The sequence below is a fragment of the Anolis sagrei genome, chromosome 12 (genome assembly GCF_037176765.1).
Source record: "Anolis sagrei isolate rAnoSag1 chromosome 12, rAnoSag1.mat, whole genome shotgun sequence".
Classification (NCBI taxonomy): domain Eukaryota; kingdom Metazoa; phylum Chordata; class Lepidosauria; order Squamata; family Dactyloidae; genus Anolis; species Anolis sagrei.
The window spans coordinates 21,460,110-21,482,051 of record NC_090032.1 but is presented as its reverse complement, the minus strand read 5'-3'; the positions used below and the strand labels follow the sequence as shown (position 1 = coordinate 21,482,051).

Below are 21,942 nucleotides of genomic sequence, written 5' to 3'. Positions count from 1 at the left end.
GGTCCACCAAAGATCATCAACTGTGATAAGAGGACTCACTAAAGGTCATCTAGTCCATCCCATTCTCGTCTGTTTGGTCAATAGTGGGAAGGGGACACCCAGAGGTCATCTAGTCCACCCCACTCTCCTCTCTCTAACCATCGATAGTGAGAAGGGGACCCTAAAGGTCATCTAGTCCACCCCATATATCTGGTCATCTATCTGGTCAATTGTGGGAAGGGGACCCTCAAGGTCATCTAGTCCACCCCATTCTCATCTATCTGGTCAATAGTGGGAAGGGAACCCCCAGGGATCATCTAGTCCACCCCACTCTCCTCTCTCTAACCATCGATAGTGAGAAGGGGATCCTAAAGGTCATCTAGTCCACCCCATTCTCGTCTATCTGGTCAAGAGTGAGAAGGGGATCCCCAAAGGTTATCTAGTCCACCCCATTCTCGTCTATCTGGGAAGAGCCCCCCCAGAGGTCATCTAGTCCACCCCGTTGTCCCATCTTTCCCTTATCTAGTTGGAAGGGGACCCCTCAGAGGCCACCTGGTCCACCCCATTCTCTTTTGTCTCGGACTCAATAGTGGGAAGGGGCTCCCCGGAGGCCATCCATCCCTCCCTCCCTGGCTCACCCTCCAGGCTGAAGATGCGGTCCCCGAGGGCGTCCACGATGTCGTTGAGGGCGGCCTCGTCGGTGACGTTGAAGAAGAACTTCTCGTCGGGGTCGCTGGCGATGAACTTGATCTCGTCGATGAAGGCGTTGGGGTCCTTCTGCCGCCGGATGTAATGGCCCAGGACCTGCCGGACACGGGGAGGGGGACACCGGACACAGGAAGTGGCACCCCCCGCACCGCATTCCCCAGGGAAGTATTCCCGGTCACCGAGAAGAGGGAACCCTAGGAAAGGACTCCGGGGCATTCTAGGGCGCGCTCCCCCTGGAATTCACCATTAAGTGGGGTATTCTCACTTATATATATGTTTGTGCACGTATATATGTGAGCATGTATATATGTGTGTGTGTGTATATGGGTGTGTGTATATATGTGTGTGTATATATATTGTATGTATATATCTTATATATATATATGTGTGTGTGTGTACGTATATATAAAAATATGTGTTTGTTTCTGTGTATATATATGTGTGTGTATATACATGTTTGTGTGTGTATGTGTGTGTGTATATATATATATTTGTATGTGTATATATATGTGTGTGTATATATGTATGTATGTGTATATACATGTTTGTGTGTGTATGTATATATGTGTGTGTATATATGTGTGTGTATATGTGTATAGGTATATGTACATATGTGTGTTTGTGTGTATATGTGTGCATATATGTTTGTGTGTGTATGTATATATGTGTGTGTATGTATGTGTGTATATGTTTGTATATATGTGTGTGTGTGTATATGTGTGCATATATATGTTTGTGTGTGTATGTATATATATGTGTGTATGTATGTGTGTGTGTACATATATATATATTTGTGTATATATATGTATTTGTATGTATATATGTGTGCATATATATGTTTGTGTGTGTATGTATATATGTGTGTGTATGTATGTGTGTATATGTTTGTATATATATGTGTGTGTGTATATGTGTGCATATATATGTTTGTGTGTGTATGTATATATATGTGTGTATGTATATGTGTGTGTACATATATATATTTGTGTGTATATATGTGTGTGTATATATAGGTGTGTATGTGTGTATAGGTATATGTACATATATGTGTGTATATGTTTGTATGTATATATGTGTGTGTATATGTGTGCATATATATGTTTGTATGTGTAGATATATGTGTGTGTATGTATATATGTGTGTATACATATATATATGTTTGTGTGTATTTATATATGTGTGTGTGTGTATGTATACATATGTGTGTGTGTATATGTATATAAACAATTGAATATAATATGCGCGTAATGCCTATTATTATGTATATTATTAATATTATTATTGGGGGCGTGTGCACTCACGGCGATGGCGTATCGGGTGACGTTGCGCTCCTGGCATTCCCGCAGAGCTTCCGGGAGTTCCTCGCTGTCGTGGGATTCCCCGTCCGTGACCACGATCATCAGCCGCGTGGCCCCCTCCCGGCCACCACGCTCGGGGCTGAAGGCTTCCGTGCTGCAGGGAGATCATTGAGAGGGGTCCCCAGAGGGCATCTAGTCCAACCCTCTTCTGCTTTCACGGAAGCCCTCCTGACAGATGGCCATCCATCCTCCGCTTATTATTATTATTATTATTATTAGGACGATAGAATGGGGAGGGTCCCCCAAAGGGCACGTAGCCCACCCCGGCTCCCCTACCAGGCTTTGTGGATGGCGGCCGCGGTCCGGGTCTCGAGACCTTCCTGCCGGCTGATGTTCTTGGCGGCCTCGATGACCTCTCCGGCCGTGCGGAAGTCCTTCAGCGTCCATACGTGGACGGCCTCTTCGCTGTATTGCAGGAGACCCACCTGGAGGCAGAGGAAGACAGGGGCCAAAACCCTATATTATATATACATTACATACCAAAAAAATGTATACATGCAGTACTCAGGGGCAGCCACCAGAGAGCAGTGTAGAGCTATTGGCTCATTAAGGATGTATGCATGCCATTCTACATGCAGCCACCAGAGGGCAGTGTATATTATTATTATTATTATTATTATTATTATTATTATTATTATTAACAAGATGAGTACACAGCAAACAAGATTCCTCTGCTGGTTGTTGTATTGGATCACAAACCCCGATGACATCTAGACATTTGATAATTCAACATTATTATTATTATTATTATTATTATTATTTCACGGACACAAAAGCACAGTATGTCACAGCAAACGAGATCTATAGGCTGGATTTCATATATTATTATTATTATATTATTATTATCATTATTATTATTATTATTATTATTATTATTAACAAGATGAGTACACAGCAAACAAGGTTCCTCTGCTGGTTGTATTGGATCACAAACCCCGATGACGTCTAGGCATTTGATGATCCAACATTATTATTATTATTATTATTATTATTATTATTATTATTATTATTATTTCACGGACACAAAAGCACAGTATGTCACAGCAAACGAGATCTATAGGCTGGATTTCATATATTATTATTATTATATTATTATTATCATTATTATTATTATTATTATTATTATTATTATTATTAAGATGAGAACACAGCAAACAAGATTCCTCTGCTGGTTGTTGTATTGGATCACAAACCCCGATGACATCTAGGCGTTTGATGATTCAACATTATTATTATTATTATTATCATTATTATTATTATTATCATCATCATTATTATTATTATTATTATTTCACTGACACAAAAACACAGTATGTCACAGCAAACGAGATCTATATACTGGATTTCGTATATTTATTATTATTATTATTATTATTATTATTATTATTATTAGCCGTCCCCTGCCACGCATTGCTGTGGCCCAGTCTGTGTCTATGTGCTTTGTGTGTGTGTATATGTGTGTTTGTGTATATATATGTGTGTGTGTGTATTTGTGTGTTTATATGTGTATAAGCATATTATGTATATGTGTGTGCTTGTCTATATGCATATATGTGTGTATGTATGTATATATGTATGAATGTATATATGTATATTTGTGTGTGCATGTGCATGTATGCAGTCCCCTGCCACATGTTGCTGTGGCCCAGTCTGTGTATATGTGTTTATGTGTGTGTGTGTGTGTGTGTGTATACATACATATATATATATGTATACACACACACACACATATCCGTCCCCTGCCACATGTTGCTGTGGCCCAGTCTGTGTATATGTGTTTATGTGTGTGCATGTGTATATGTATGTATGTATGTATCTATGTATCTATGTATGTATATATATATATATCCGTCCCCTGCCACATGTTGCTGTGGCCCACTGTGTATATGTGTGTGCATGTGTATATGTATATGTGTGTGCGTGTGTGTGCATGTGTATATGTATATATGTATATATATATATCCGTCCCCTGCCACACGTTGCTGTGGCCCACTGTGTATGTGTTTATGTGTGTGCATGTGTATATGTATATATGTATATATGCATGTGTACATGTGTGTGTGTGTGTGCGCATGTGTATATGTATATATGTGTGTGCGTGTGTGTATATATATATCTGTCCCCTGCCACATGTTGCTGTGACCCAGTCTGTGTATATGTGTTTATGTGTGTGCATGTGTATATGTATATATGTATGTGTGTGTATATATGCGTGTGTGTGTGTGTGCATGTGTATATGTATATATATGTGTGTATGCATATGTATGTGTGTATATATGCGTATATTTGTGTGTGTTTGTACATATATATACGTGTGTGTGTATGAATATGTGTATATATGGTGTCGTTTGGGGGTTTTTAAGTCTGTTTTGCTGGGATTTGGTGTGTGTGTGTGTCTGTTTTTTTAGGGGTGATGGACCCTCGTTGGATTCTTGTGTGTATTGTGTCAAAATTTCGTGTCAATTCGACCAGTGTTTTCCGAGTTATGTTTCCCCCACAAACGACTATAACATTTTTGTATATATAGATTGTTATTCCTCTGGATGGGACTCCTGGTCTATATCTTTGAATCAAAAGGGACCTCTAGAGGTCATCTAGTCCATACCTTTGACTCATAGATGGGACCCCTAGAGGTCATCTATAGCTTTGAACCATAGATGGGACACCTAGAGGTCATCTAGTCCATGTCTTGAGTGCCTGAGCAAGAGCAAGGTGGATGGATTAATTCTATATGATTATCAATATTATTCTGCACTAGCAGCCCAGAGCTTGTATTATTACTATTACTATTATTATTATTATTATTAATGTCTAATCGTAACCACAATAATCATCATGACAATAATAATAATACTAAGGGTTGCCACCTGGATCTGTTCCGGATCGATGAAGAACTTGCTGAGGATGTTGCTGAGGAAGTTCTGGACCTCGTACCAGGGGTAGATGCTGTTGGACCCGTCCAGCACAAGCACAATGTCCATGTACGTGGAGCACCCTAGAGGCGGAAAGGACAGAGAAGAGCTCCGAGAGGTCATCTAGTCCACATTTTAATCATAGATGGGACCCCTAGAGGTCATCTAGCCTATTAATGGGACCCCTAGAGGTCATCTACACCATTAATCATAGATGGGACCTCTAGAGGTCAACTAGTCTATTAATGGGACCCCTAGGGGTCATCTAATGGTGGGACCCCTAGAGGTCATCTAGTCTATTAATCATAGATGGGACCCCTAGAGGTCATCTAGTCTAATGATGGAACCTCTAAAGGTCATCTAATCTATTAATGGAACCCCTAGAGGTCATCTAGTCTATTAATCATAGATGGGACCCCGAGAGGTCATCTAGTCTATGGGACTCCTAGCGGTCATCTAGTCTATTAATGGGACCCCTGGAAGTCATCAAGTCTACTAATGGGACCCCTAGAGGTCATCTAGTCTATAATCATAGATGGGACCCCTAGAGGTCATCTAGTCTATTAATGGGACCCCTGGAGGTCATCTAGTCTATTAATGGGACCCTAGAGGTCATCTAGTCTAATGATGGGACCCCTAGAGGTCATCTAGTCTATTAATCATAGATGGTACCCTAGAGGTCATCTAGTCTATTAATGGGACCCCTAGAGGTCATCTAGTCTATTAATGGGACCCCTAGAGCTCATCTAGTCTATTAATAATAGATGGGACCCCTAGAGATCATCTAGTCTATTAATCATAGATGGGACCCCTAGCGGTCATCTAGTCTACTAATGGGACCCCTATAGATCATTTGGTCTATTAATCATAGATCGGACCCCAGAGATCATCTAGTCTATTAATGGGATCCCTAGAGGTCATCTAGTATATTAATCATACATGGGGACCCTAGAGGTAATCTATTAATGGGACCCCTAAATATCATCTAGTCTATTAATCATAGATGGGACCCCTAGAGGTCATCTAGTCTATCAATGGGACCCCTAGAGGTCATCTAGTCCATACTTTTAGTCATAGATGGGACCTCTAGAGGTCATCTATATCTTTGAGTCACAGATGGGACCCCTAGAGGTCATCTAGTCCACACCTTTGAACCATATATATGGGTCAATTTCCCAAATGTGGGGCTGGGAATGGACTCACTCTGAGCCGTGGGCGCGATGTTCTCTCTGGGCTGGAAATGCTCATCGACGCGGGTGCAAATCCCAGTGCTGAACAAAGAGGTGCCGCACTCCTGGGACCACAAGGGGGCGCACGCCTAATAATAATAATAATAATAATAATAATAATAGGTCACGTAGTCTATATGTTTAATCATAGATGGGACCCCTAGAGGTCATAAAAATAAAATAATAGAATAGAATAAAAACAATATAAAATTAATATAGTAAAATAAATAAAATTAAAATAAATAAAACAAAAACATAAATATATATAATAAAATAAAATAATATAAACAATAATATAATATTAAATATAATAAAATATTTATTTGTATGAGATAGTACAAATAAATAAAATAAAAGTAAATAAAATAACATATATATAATAAAATAAAATAATATAAATGATACTATAATAATAAATATAATAATAAAAATACAAAATAAGACAATATAAATATAAATAACATAATACAAATAATAAAAAATAAAATAATAGAAACAATAATATAAATAATAATATAATATAATAATAAATATAATAATATAAAAATACAAAATAAGACAATATAAATAATATTAAATATAATAAAATAAAATTGAGGTAGTACAAATAAATAAAATAATAACATAAATATATATAATAAAATAAAATAATATAAATAATACTATAATATAATATAATAAATACAATAATAAAAATAGAAAACAATATAAATAACATAATACAAATAAATAAAATAATATAAAACAAAATGAAATAATATAAACAATAATATAATATAATATTAAATACAATTGAGATAGTACAAATAAAATAAAAGTAAATAAAATAATAGCATAAATATATATAATAAAATAAAATAATATAAATAATACTATAATATAATAATAAATATAATAATAAAAATACAAGACAATGTAAATAATATAAATAACATAATACAAATAAATAAAATAATATAAATATATAATAAAATAAAATAATATAAATAATAATATAATATAATATTAAATATAATAAAAATACAATCGAGGTAGTAAAAAAAATAAGATAATAACATAAATATATATAATAAAATAAAATAATATAAAGAATATTATAATATAATATAATAATAAATATAATAATAAAAATACAAAATAAGACAATATAAATAATATAAACAACATAATACAAATAAATAAAATAATAATATAAATATATAATAATATAACAATATAATAATTAATATAATAAAAATACAACATAAGAATATAAATAATATAAATAACATAATACAAATAAATAAAATAATAAAAATAAAAATAATATAAATAAAATAAGAATAAATACAATACAATGTCTTTGAACTATAGAATCCAAAGGGACCCATAGAGACCATTTTGTCTATACTTTTCATCACTGATGGGACCTCAAGAGGTCATCTAGTCCAGGCTGTGAAATCAAAAGGGTCCTTTTTAATTGCAAAAAATCCTACACAATTTTTGTTGCATGCCTCGATTGCCTCAATGCAATTCTGCACCGCTTGCAAGCCCAAGCCCTGGAGCCTTCCCTTGCATTCGTGTGCTTTCTAGTTTCCCAAAGACCACAAAGCCCATCTCACCACAAATCCATCGTCCCGGTTGGCCAGCAGCGTCATCCCAAAATGCATGTTTTTCACCGGCCGGGAGAGGTTTCGGAGGGCCAAGTCCCCTGTTTCGGAAGGAGAGAATAATAAAATAAGATAAATTTATATATATATATATATATATATATATACACACACACAAATAAAATAATATAAAAATAAATATAATATAAATATAATTAAAATGTATGAAATAACAGCATAAAATATAATTAAATAAAATATAAATAATATAATAAAAATATAAAATAATACAAAAAATAAAATATAAATAGTATAATAATAATATAAAATAATATGAAAATAAATATAATACAAATAAATAAAACTAAAATGCATAAAATAATAGCATAAAATATAATTAAATAAAATATAGATGATATAATAATGATCTAAAATAATTCAAAAATAAATATAATACAAATAAATAAAATTAAAATGTATGAAATAACAGCATAAAATATAATTAAAATATAAATAGTATAATAATATAAAATAATATGAAAATAAATATAATACAAATAAATAAAAGTAAAATATGTAAAATAATAGCATAAATAAAATATAAATAATATAATAATACACTATGTAAATACAGATTATATTATATTATATAGATATAATACTATAAATAAAAATACAAAATAATAACCCAATATTAAACAATATAAAGAATATAATACAAATAAATAAAATATGAATAAATAAAATAATAAAAACAGAATAAATAAATAACATAAAAATAATACAATATACATAAATAATATAATATAAATAGTAGAAAATAAATAATATAAGTAAAACAAAATAAGAATAAATACAATAAAAATAAATAAAAATAAATAATATAATATACATGATATAAAAATAAATAAAAATAATATAATATACATGATATAAAAATAAATAAAATAATACAAATAAATAAAATAATATAATTAATTAATATAAATAATATATAAATGAATAAAACAATACAAATAAGTACAATATAAATAAATAAAAATGGAATAAATAAAAAATAAAAATAAAACAATATCCATAAAAAATATAATATAAATAGTATAAAATTAATAAAATGAAATAAGAATAAATACAATAAAATATAAATAAATAATATACATGATATAAAAATAAATAAAATAATAATAAAATATAAACAATCAATAAATAATATAAAAATGAATAAAACAATACAAATAAGTATAAATAAGTAAATAAATGAAATAATTCTAGAAAACAAATAATATAAATGTATAAAACAAAATAAATATAAAATAAGCTCTCTCTACCCACCGATGTGGACTTTGGCGCAAGTGGAGTTGCTCCTCCCACTTACGACACATTTGTAAACGTCGCCTTTCCGGTCGCCGGGAGGTCCGTCCCATGGCGCTCCCACCAGCATCCTTAGGATCGAAGAAAACAACATTTTTTTTAAAAAAAATAAATAACTTTTTCTAAGCATTTCCTATGGAAGGAGGAGGATTACATGGTTCATGTTCCGGCGCACAACTCCCAGCACTCTATTGATCCACCAACACCATAAGGATCAAGGAAAACATTTTTAAAAAAAATATAAATGACTTTTCCTAGGCATTTCCTATGGAAGAGGAGGAGGAGGGGAAGGAGGAGGAGGATAACATGGTTCATGTTCCGGCGCACAACTCCTGGCCCTCCCACCAATATCCTAAGGATAGAAGAAAAAACAATTTTTAAAAAAATATAAACGACTTTTTCTAGGCATTTCCTATGGAGGAGGAGGAGGAGGATAACATGGTTCATGTTCCGGCGCACAACTCCCAGCACTCCATTGATCCACCAACACCCTAAGGATCAATGAAAACACCAAATTTTTAAAAATATAAATGACCTTTTCTAGGCATTTCTTATGGAAGAAGAGGAGGAGAGGGGGGAGGAGGAGGAGGATAACATGGTTCATGTTCCGTTTGGCGCACACCTCCCAACACTCCCACCAACATCCTAAGGATCAAAGTAAACACCAATTAAAAAAAATATAAATGACCTTTTCTAGGCATTTCCTATGGAACACGAGGAGGAGGAGGAGGATGACACTGTTCAATGTTCCGGCGTGCAACTTCCTATATTTATTCTTGTTTTTTTCCATCCCATTTTTTCTCTGGAATATTATATTGCTTTGTTATGATTTTTACAGCAAAAGGCAATATAATATCCCAGAGAAAAATGGAATGGAAAAAAAACAACAAGAATAAATATAAGGAGTTGCACGCCGGAACATGAACCGTGTCATCCTCCCCCTCCTCCGGAAACTGGGCAAAACCTTCCAAAGAGTGGCATCTGTTCCCTATATTAAACCATTGGCAACGTCTTTTTTTGTTTTGTTTCTACTATAAATTCCAACTCCCACGTTTCATTTTTAATTCAATTTGCAGACATGTAAAGGAAGTTTATATATATATATATATATATATATATATATATATGGATATTTCCCTATTTTATTCCAAAGCAGCTGTTTTCATTTTGGAAGGGGGACCCCAAAGGCCATCTAGCCCACTGCATTCTCCAACCATTCCTTCCCTTTTCTCATAGATTCAGAATGGATAATAATAATAATAATAATAATAATACAAATCCACTTCTGCAAAGCAAGGGTACTGTTCCTGAGCATGTGCAGAGGGTCATACAAATATAATAATACTAAAAGAATAATAATATAATAATAATATAATAATATAATAATAATATAATATTATTATTACATTATTTTTATTATATTATATTATTTATATTATATTTATTATTATTTTATTATTATATTATAATAATGAAATATAATATAAATAATATAATATAATAAAAATAATGTAATAATAATAATACAAATAATAGAATAATAGAATAATAAAATATAATAAATATATAATATAATAAAATAATTTAATAATAATACAAATAATATAAATAATAGAATAATAAAATAAAATAAAATAAAATATGATATAAATAATTTAGTAGTAGTAATAATAATAATAATAATAATAATCCACCACTGCAAAGCAAGGCTACTGCTCCTGAGCATGCGCAGATGGTCATACAAATATAATAATAATAAAAGAATAATAATAGAATAATATAATAATAAATATATAATATCATATAATATAAATAATAAAATAAAATAAAATATAAATAATTTAATAATAATAATACAAATAATATAAATAATAGAATAATAAAATATAATATAATAAAATAAAATATGATATAAATAATTTAGTAATAATAGTAATAATGCAAATCCACTTCTGCAATGCAAGGTTACTGTTCCTGAGCATGTGCAGAGGGTCATACAAATATAATAATAATAAAAGAATAATAATAGAATAATATAATAATAAATATATAATATCATATAATATAAATAATAAAATAAAATAAAATATAAATAATTTAATAATAATACAAATAATATAATAATAAAATATTATATAAATAATTTAATAATAATACAAATAATAGAGTAATAAAATATAATAAAATATATAATATAATATAAATAATTTAATAATAATAATAATACAGATAATAGAATAATAAAATATAATATAAATAATTTAATAATAATAATAATAATACAAATAATAGAGTAATAAAATATTATATGAATAATATAATATAATATAAATAATTTAATAATAATAATAATACAAAGAATAGAATAATAGAATAATAAAATATAATAAAATATACAATATAATATAAATAATTTAATAATAATAATAATACAAAGAATAGAATAATAAAAATGTAATAAAATATGTAATATAATATAAATAATTTAATAATAATAATAATAATAATAATACAAATAAAAGAATAATAGAATAATATAATATAAATAATATAAATAATTTAATAATAATAATAATAATAATAATAATAATATAAGGGAAACCCTAAAGGTCATCTAGTCCACCCCATTCTTCCATCTCTCTCCTCCCTTGGACTTCCCCCATTGGGATTTATTACAAGGACGAATAAGGGGAATTCGGAATGATGAGTAACGGTCAAGAGTGAGTGAGTGAGTGAGTGACCGCTGGGAGCGAAGACTCATGCATAAGGCATTGCAAGGTCAACCAAGTACGGGATATTTAGTGGTCTGAATGGGGATGAATGGGTTCCCTATATTTTAAAATAATTTTTTAAATAATAATAATAATAATAATAATAATATATTTTATAGCCATGATTTATAATTATATTTTATAATTATTATAATTATTTTAAAATAATTATTTTAAATAATAATAATATATTTTATAGTCATGATTTATAATTATTATAATTATTTAAAAATAATTATTTTAAATAATAATAATAATAATACATTTTATAGTCATAATTTATAATTATTATAATTATTTAAAAATAATTATTTTAAATAATAATAATAATACATTTTATAGTCATAATTTATAATTATTATAATTATTTAAAAATAATTATTTTAAATAATAGTAATAATAATATTTTATAGTCATGATTTATAATTATATTTTATAATTATTATAATTATTTTTAAATAATTATTTTAAATAATTATAATAATTATAAAATATAATTCTAAATCATGACTATAAAATATATTATTATTATTATTATTATTATTATTATTATTATCATTATTTCCCACCCTCTTCCTCCTTTCCAAGCCTTATTATCCAGGTTGGACTAGATAGCCTTTAGGAGTCCCCTTAAGACTCTATATAGAATCATAACATTGGGATGGGAGCTCCCCAGAGGTCATCTAGTCCAACCCAGGTCCCCTTCTGAAGGTTGACTATGAGAGATATATCTCTATAGAACAACATCATTGGGTTGGGGGCTCCCCAGAGGTCACCTAGTCCACCCCCAGGCTCACCATTTCTGCCCCCGGGCCGTGTATTGGAGGACTTTGTAGCCGAATTGGGCTTCTTGGGGTCCGCGGAACACTTGGGGTCTCTTCACATCGATGTTAAAGGAGGCGCCGAACCCTAGAGAGAAAATTATTATTATTATTATTATTATTATTATTATTATTATTATTATTATATGCATTCATAGTAGGTGACTTCTGAAGTTTGTTGCATCTCTAATATAATAGCATGATAAAATAATCAAATAAAAATGCTAGATTATAATATAATATAATAATAATATTAAATTTAATAATAATATTATATAAAATATTATATACTATGATATAATAGTAAGAGTTAAAGCAGGGTATAAATAAATATAATAATAATATAATGCTATATTATAATATAGTAATAATAATATAATATATAATATAGTGACATAACATAATAATAATATAATATAATAATATAATATAATAATATAACAACAATAATAAAATATAAATCATAATATAATATAGTAAAATAATATAATATTAGAACTATATTATATTATATTATAATATAATAATAAAAAACAATAATAATAAAATATAAATCATAATATAATATACAATATAGTAACATAACATAATAATAAATATAATATAATATAATATATAATATAGTAACATAACATAATAATAAATATAATATAATATAATATTATAATAAAATAATAACATATAAATCATAATATAATATATAATAACATAACAATATAATATAATATTATAATATTATAATATAACAATAATAATAAAATATAAATAATAATATAATATACAATATAGTAACATAACATAATAATAAATATAATAATATAATAATATAATATAATATTATAATAATAATAAAACAATAATAAAATATAAATAATATAATATATAATATAGTAACATAATAATAAATATATAATAATAATATTATATTATATTATAATATAATAATATAATAAAATAATATTATAATATTATAATATAATATATTATAATAATATAATAATATAACAATAATAATGTTAATGTTAAAGGAAGCACTGAACCCTAGAAAAATATTTTATATAATACAGTAACATTATATAATATAATAATTAATATAATTATATAATAATTATATAAAAATATAATATAATATAATATAATAAACTTTTGGGAGAGATCAAGCCAGGTATAAATAATAATAATATAATATATAATATAGCTACATAATATAATAATAATGAATATTATATTATAATATAATATAATAATATAACAAAAATAATAAATATTATAATAAAATATAATATAATAATATAACAATAATAAATATAATAACATAATATAATAAAATATAATAATATAATAATATAACATAATATAATAATAAAATATAATAATATAACAATAATAGTAAATATAATAATAAATGTAATAATATAATATAATATAACAATAATAATATAATATATAATATAGTAACATAACATAATAATAAATATAATAATATAATAATATAACATAATATAATAATAAAATATAATAATATAACAATAATAGTAAATATAATAATAAATGTAATAATATAATATAATATAATATAACAATAATAATATAATATATAATATAGTAACATAACATAATAATAAATATAATAATATAATAATATAACATAATATAATAATAAAATATAATAATATAACAATAATAGTAAATATAATAATAAATGTAATAATATAATATAATATAACAATAATAATATAATATATAATATAGTAACATAACATAATAATAAATATAATAATATAATAATATAACATAATATAATAATAAAATATAATAATATAACAATAATAGTAAATATAATAATACATGTAATAATATAATATAATATAATATAACAATAATAATATAATATATAATATAGTAACATAGCATAATAATAAATATAATAATATAATAATATAACATAATATAATAATAAAATATAATAATATAATAATATATTATATTATAATATACTAATATAATATACTAATATAACAATAATAATAAATATAATAATTATATATAATAATAATAATAATAATAATAATATAATAATATATTATATTATAATATACTAATATAATATACTAATATAACAATAATAATAAATATAATAATTATATATAATAATAATAATAATAATAATAATGAAAATATAAGTCAATGCAAGGGATTCCATCTCATTTTGCCAAGGCGTGCTGCTTGTTTTTGCAGCCGCGGTGTCTTCCCTCCCTTTGGACGGAGAACAAGGACTGCTCTGTGTCCGGCCCAAGCCCACATCCGGCAGCAAGGAGCGAGGGAGGGAGAGAAGGGCCCAGAACATGCGCAGAGTGCCCACATCCCGGCCAAGGGCCTCTCGCAAGAAGGAGAGAAGGCAGGCCTCCTCCTCCTCCTCCCATTGGGCTTCCCAAAGTCTGGCAAGATTAGGAAGGAAGAGCTCCTGAGCATATGCAGAGTGCCTTTCATTCCAGAGCAGCACCTCCAATCATTCTAGTGTTCCTGAGCATGCACAGAGTGCCATCCCCACGGCTTCTGCAGAGAGTAAATGCACATCCACTTCTGCAAAGCTAAAGCTAAATAATAATAATCACTCTAAATAATAATAATAATAATAATAATAAAAATAATATAATAATAATGATCAAAATAATAATAATTGGAAATAATTTAATAATAATAATAATAATAATACAAATCTGTTCCTGAGCATGTGCAGAGGGTCATACAAGTATAATAATAATAATAATAATAATAATAATAAGGAAAAATAGTATAATAAAATAAAATATATATAATTTATTAATAATAATACAAATCCAGAAATATAATAATAATAATAATAATAATATGCAATAATAGAATAATAAAATAAAATATACATAATTTATTAATAATAATACAAATCCAGAAATATAATAATAATAATAATAATAATATGGAATAATAATATAATATAATAAAATATATATAATTTATTAATAATAATACAAATCCAGAAATATAATAATAATAATTATAATAATAGTAATAATATGCAATAATAGAATAATAAAAATATACATAATTTAATAATGATAATAATAAAATTGAATAATAGAATAATAAATATATAATAATATAAATAATACAATGATAGTAATAGAATAATTATAGAATAATATAATATAATAATAATAATAATACTAATACAAATCCACCTCTGCAAAGCAAGGGTACTGTTCCTGAGCACGTGCAGAGGGTCATACAAATATAATAATAATAATAATAATAATAGAATAATAGAATAATAGAATATAATATAAATAATTTAATAATAATAATAGTAATAATAATAATACAAATCCACCTCTGCAAAGCAAGGTTTCTGTTCCTGAACATGTGCAGAGGGTCATAGAAATATAATAATAATAATAATAATAATAATAATAAATAGAATAATATAATAATAAATATATAATAATACAATAATACAATAATAATAGAATAATAGAATAATAAATATAAATTATATAAATAATACAATAATACAATAATACTAATAGAATAATAATAGAATAATAGAATATTATATTATATTATAATATAATAATCAATAATAATATAAATCCACCTCTGCAAAGCATGTGCAGAGGGCCATAGAAATATAATAATAATATACTATATACTATACTATAATAGTATATATAGTTTAGTGTAATATTTTAAATTTAAAAAGTTATATATATATATATATATATATATGTGTGTGTGTGTGTGTGTGTGTGTGTGTGTGTGTGTGTAACTATAGATCTATATATATAACAGTCCCAAAGTTGAATAAGAAAAACACAACAAGGCACAAAACCACCCAAAACATTCTTCTTAAAGCCACAGCGCGCTATTTTCGGAAACAACAATTAAAGGGAGCGAATGCAATTTTGGCCTCCGTCTTTCGAAAACAAAACATTGCAAAAAAAGAAAAATAAATCAGAGTTTCTGGTCCAAAGGTGGATTTGTAATTCAGTTCCATCCATGCAAATAGAATTTGTAGTTTGCATTTTAAAAAATTTCATTAACCTGCGGAACTCCCTGCCACAGGACGAATGCTTTTGATATTATATTGATATGGATTTTAAAATGCAGGGTTTTTTTTTCAGTTCCATACAATTTATAGTTTGCAATTTTTTTAACCAATAAATAAATAAATTTGCCATTGACCTGTGGAACTCTCTGCCACAGGATGAATGCTTTTGATATTATATTGATATTGGTATTAAAATGCAGGGTGGTTTTTTTCCAGTTCCATAGGATTTGTAGTTTGCATTTTTTTTTACTCCCCCAAATTTTTTTTGCCGTTGACCTGCGGAACTCCCTGCCACAGGACAAATGCTTTAGTTTGCAATTTTTTTACCAATTTTTCCCCATTAACCTGCAGAACTCCCTGCCACAGGACGAATGCTTTTGATATTATATTGATATGGGTATTAAAATGCAGGGTTTTTTTCCAGTTCCATAGGATTTGTAGTTTGCATTTTTTTAACCAAAAAAAATAAATAAATTTGCCGTTGACTTGCGGAACTCCCTGCCACAGGACGAATGCTTTTGATATTATATTGATATGGATATTTGTGGTCCAAAGGGGGATTTGTAATTCAGTTCCATCCATGCAAATAGGATTTGTAGTTTGCTTTTTTTAAAAAAAAGTTTCCTGTTGACCTGCGGAACTCCCTACCACAGGACAAATGCTTTTGATATTATATTGATATGGATATTAAAATGCAGGGGTTTTTTTTCCCGGCTTGCCGTTGCCTGGAATTTATATTTAAGTTTTGCATTTTTTTAAACCCCCCCATTTCTTTTGCTGTTGACCTGCGGAACTCCCTGCCACAGGACGAATGCTTTTGATATGATATTGATATGGGCATTAAAATGCAGGGTTTTTTCCCAGTTCCATAAGATTTGTAGTTTGCATTTCTTTTACCCCCAAAAAATAAATAAATTTGCCGTTGACCTGTGGAACTCCCTGCCACAGGACGAATGCTTTTGATATGATATTGATATGGGCATTAAAATGCAGGGTTTTTTCCCAGTTCCATAAGATTTGTAGTTTGCATTTCTTTTACCCCCAAAAAATAAATAAATTTGCCGTTGACCTGTGGAACTCCCTGCCACAGGACGAATGCTTTTGATATGATATTGATATGGGTATTAAAATGCAGTTTTTTGCAGTTCCATAGGACTTGTAGTTTGCATTTTTTTTACCAAAATTTTTTTTTGCATTTTTTTACCCTCCCCCCAAAAATAAATTTGCCGTTGACCTGCGGAACTCCCTGCCACAGGACGAATGCTTTTGATATGATATTGATATGGGTATTAAAATGCAGTTTTTTGCAGTTCCATAGGACTTGTAGTTTGCATTTTTTTTACCAATTTTTTTTTTTGCATTTTTTTACCCTCCCCCCAAAAATAAATTTGCCATTGACCTGCGGAACTCCCTGCCACAGGACGAATGCTTTTGATATTATATCGATATGGGTATTAAAATGCAGGGTTTTTTTCCCAGTTCCATAAGATTTGTAGTTTGCATTTCTTTTACCCCCAAAAAATAAATAAATTTGCCGTTGACCTGTGGAACTCCCTGCCACAGGACGAATGCTTTTGATATGATATTGATATGGGTATTAAAATGCAGTTTTTTGCAGTTCCATAGGACTTGTAGTTTGCATTTTTTTTACCAAAATTTTTTTTTGCATTTTTTTACCCTCCCCCCAAAAATAAATTTGCCGTTGACCTGCGGAACTCCCTGCCACAGGACGAATGCTTTTGATATTATATCGATATGGGTATTAAAATGCAGGGTTTTTTTCCCAGTTCCATAAGATTTGTAGTTTGCATTTCTTTTACCCCCAAAAAATAAATAAATTTGCCGTTGACCTGTGGAACTCCCTGCCACAGGACGAATGCTTTTGATATGATATTGATATGGGTATTAAAATGCAGTTTTTTGCAGTTCCATAGGACTTGTAGTTTGCATTTTTTTTACCAAAATTTTTTTTTGCATTTTTTTACCCTCCCCCCAAAAATAAATTTGCCGTTGACCTGCGGAACTCCCTGCCACAGGACGAATGCTTTTGATATTATATCGATATGGGTATTAAAATGCAGGGTTTTTTTCCCAGTTCCATAAGATTTGTAGTTTGCATTTCTTTTACCCCCAAAAAATAAATAAATTTGCCGTTGACCTGCGGAACTCCCTGCCACAGGACGAATGCTTTTGATATTATATCGATATGGGTATTAAAATGCAGGGTTTTTTTCCCAGTTCCATAAGATTTGTAGTTTGCATTTCTTTTACCCCCCAAAAATAAATAAATTTGCCGTTGACCTGTGGAACTCCCTGCCACAGGACGAATGCTTTTGATATGATATTGATATGGGTATTAAAATGCAGGGGTTTTGTTTTTCCAGGCTTGTTTTGGCCTGGAATATCTATCCAAGGGAATCAATAACTTATTGGCGTGGGCGGAAGAAGGAGGACGAAGAGCGTAAAAACAGACCTTTGGGCCTGAGAGGCAAGGAAAGAAAGGAAACACGCGTCATAGAACACGGGTTCCTGTTCCATGTGTCACGCTTTCCCGAGTTAATGTCATGCGCATGAGTGTGTTGGTCATCCCATGGGTCACTTTTGAACACTGGACTTTGGAGCCCACGCTTGCGGGAAGCCATCGTGAATAATAATAATAATAATAGATATATATCAATAGGATATTGTATGGTAAATATTATTCCGCTTAATTGAGAGTTCCAGTTAACCAAGTGTCCTTTGCATCATCACCAATTAATTAATTAATTAATTAATAATAATAAATACAATACTACTAATAGAATAATAATAGAATAATATATAATAATAATAATAATAATAATAATAATATGTCTGGATGTCATCGGGGTTTGTGAAAATAATAAACATAATAATGATAATAATGATAATAATAAATACAATAATACTAATAGAATAATAATAGAATAATATATAATAATAATAATAATAATAATAATAGATATATATCAATAGGATATTGTATGGTAAATATTATTCCGCTTAATTGAGAGTTCCAGTTAACCAAGTGTCCTTTGCATCATCACCAATTAATTAATTAATTAATTAATTAATAATAAATACAATACTACTAATAGAATAATAATAGAATAATATATAATAATAATAATAATAATAATAATAATAATAATAATAATATGTCTGGATGTCATCGGGGTTTGTGAAAATAATAAACATAATAATGATAATAATGATAATAATAAATACAATACTACTAATAGAATAATAATAGAATAATTAATAATAATAATAATAATAATAATATGTCTGGATGTCATCGGGGTTTGTGAAAATAATAAACATAATAATGATAATAATGATAATAATAAATACAATAATACTAATAGAATAATAATAGAATAATATATAATAATAATAATAATAATAATAATAATAATAATAGATATATATCAAGAGGATATTGTATGGTAAATATTATTCCGCTTAATTGAGAGTTCCAGTTAACCAAGTGTCCTTTGCATCATCACCAATTAATTAATTAATAATAATAATAAATACAATACTACTAATAGAATTTAATAGAATAATATATTATAATAATAATAATATGTCTGGATGTCATCGGGGTTTGTGAAAATATTATAAGCATAATAATAATAATAATAAATACAATAACACTAATAGAATAATAATAGAATAATATATCATATAATATAAGATATATATCAATAGGATATAGTATGGTAAATATTATTCCACTTAATTGAGAGTTCCGGTTAACCAAGTTCCACCCATATCTATCTATCCATTCACCTCTATCTATCTGTTTATCTATCCATCCATACATATCCACGTCTATCCATCCATGTCTATCTATCCATCTATCTATCAATCCTCTCTCTCTCTCTCTCTATCTATCTATCTCCCTATCCATCCATCCATCCATCCATATCCATACCTATCCATTCATATCTATCTATCCATCCATCCATATCTACTTATCCATCCATATCTATCAATTCACCTCTCTCTCTCTATCTATCTATCTATCTATCCATCCATCCATCCATGTCTACCTATCTATCCATCCTTATCTGTCTATCCATTCACTCATATCTATCTGTTGTATTATTTATTATTATTACTATTACTGTTATTTATTAATTGATGATGATGCAAAGGACACTTGGTTAACTGGAACTCTCAATTAAGAGGAATAATATTTGTCATACTATATCCTATTGATATATATCGATATATTGATCTATTATTATATTCTATTATTATTATTATTATTTTATTATTATTATTTATTAATTGATGATGATGCAAAGGACACTTGGTTAACCGGAACTCTCAATTAAGCGGAATAATATTTGTCATACTATATCCTATTGATATATATCGATATATTGATCTATTATTATATTCTATTATTATTATTATTATATTATTATTATTTATTAATGGATGATGATGCAAAGGACACTTGGTTAACCGGAACTCTCAATTAAGTGGAATAATATTTGTCATACTATATCCTATTGATATATATCGATATATTGATCTATTATTATATTCTATTATTATTATTCTATTAGTATTATTGTATTTATTTTTTTTATTATTATTTATTTATTTATTGATGATGATGCAGAGGACTAGATAGATATGAATGGATGGATGGATGGATGGATGGATAGATAGATAGATAGATAGATAGAGGTGAATTGATAGATAGATATGGATGGATAAGTAGATATGGATGAATAGATAGATGTTGATAAGTGGATGGAGATGGATAGATGGGTAGATGGATAGAGATAGATAGATAGATAGATAGATAGATAGATAGATAGAGGTGAATGGATAGATAGATATGGATATGAATGAATAGAAGGATAGGTATGGATGGGTAGATAGCTATGAATGGATGGATATGGATAGATAGATAGATAGATAGATAGATAGATAGATAGATAGAGGTGTTGATAGATAGATATGGATATGGATGAATGGATGTTAGATATGGATGGATAGGTAGACATGGATGGATGGACGGACGGACGGACAGACAGACAGACAGAGGTGAATTGATTGATAGATAAGGATATGAA

At 28.2% G+C, this 21,942-nt stretch overlaps 1 protein-coding gene across 2 annotated transcripts in view; it reads right to left on the bottom strand.

Moving 5' to 3' along the window:
• Window positions 1–21,942, bottom strand: part of ITGA10 (integrin subunit alpha 10) — a 64,602-nt gene that overhangs the window by 29,418 nt on the left and 13,242 nt on the right. For both annotated transcript variants that reach the window (XM_067472564.1, XM_067472565.1), the window contains exons 2-9: window positions 12,715–12,826; window positions 9,108–9,217; window positions 7,788–7,876; window positions 6,161–6,275; window positions 4,913–5,040; window positions 2,322–2,470; window positions 1,989–2,139; window positions 618–783 (exon numbers count right to left, since the gene is read on the bottom strand). In XM_067472564.1, the coding sequence (XP_067328665.1) occupies window positions 618–783; window positions 1,989–2,139; window positions 2,322–2,470; window positions 4,913–5,040; window positions 6,161–6,275; window positions 7,788–7,876; window positions 9,108–9,217; window positions 12,715–12,826 (1,020 nt within the window). The remainder of the gene's footprint in view (window positions 1–617; window positions 784–1,988; window positions 2,140–2,321; window positions 2,471–4,912; window positions 5,041–6,160; window positions 6,276–7,787; window positions 7,877–9,107; window positions 9,218–12,714; window positions 12,827–21,942) is intronic.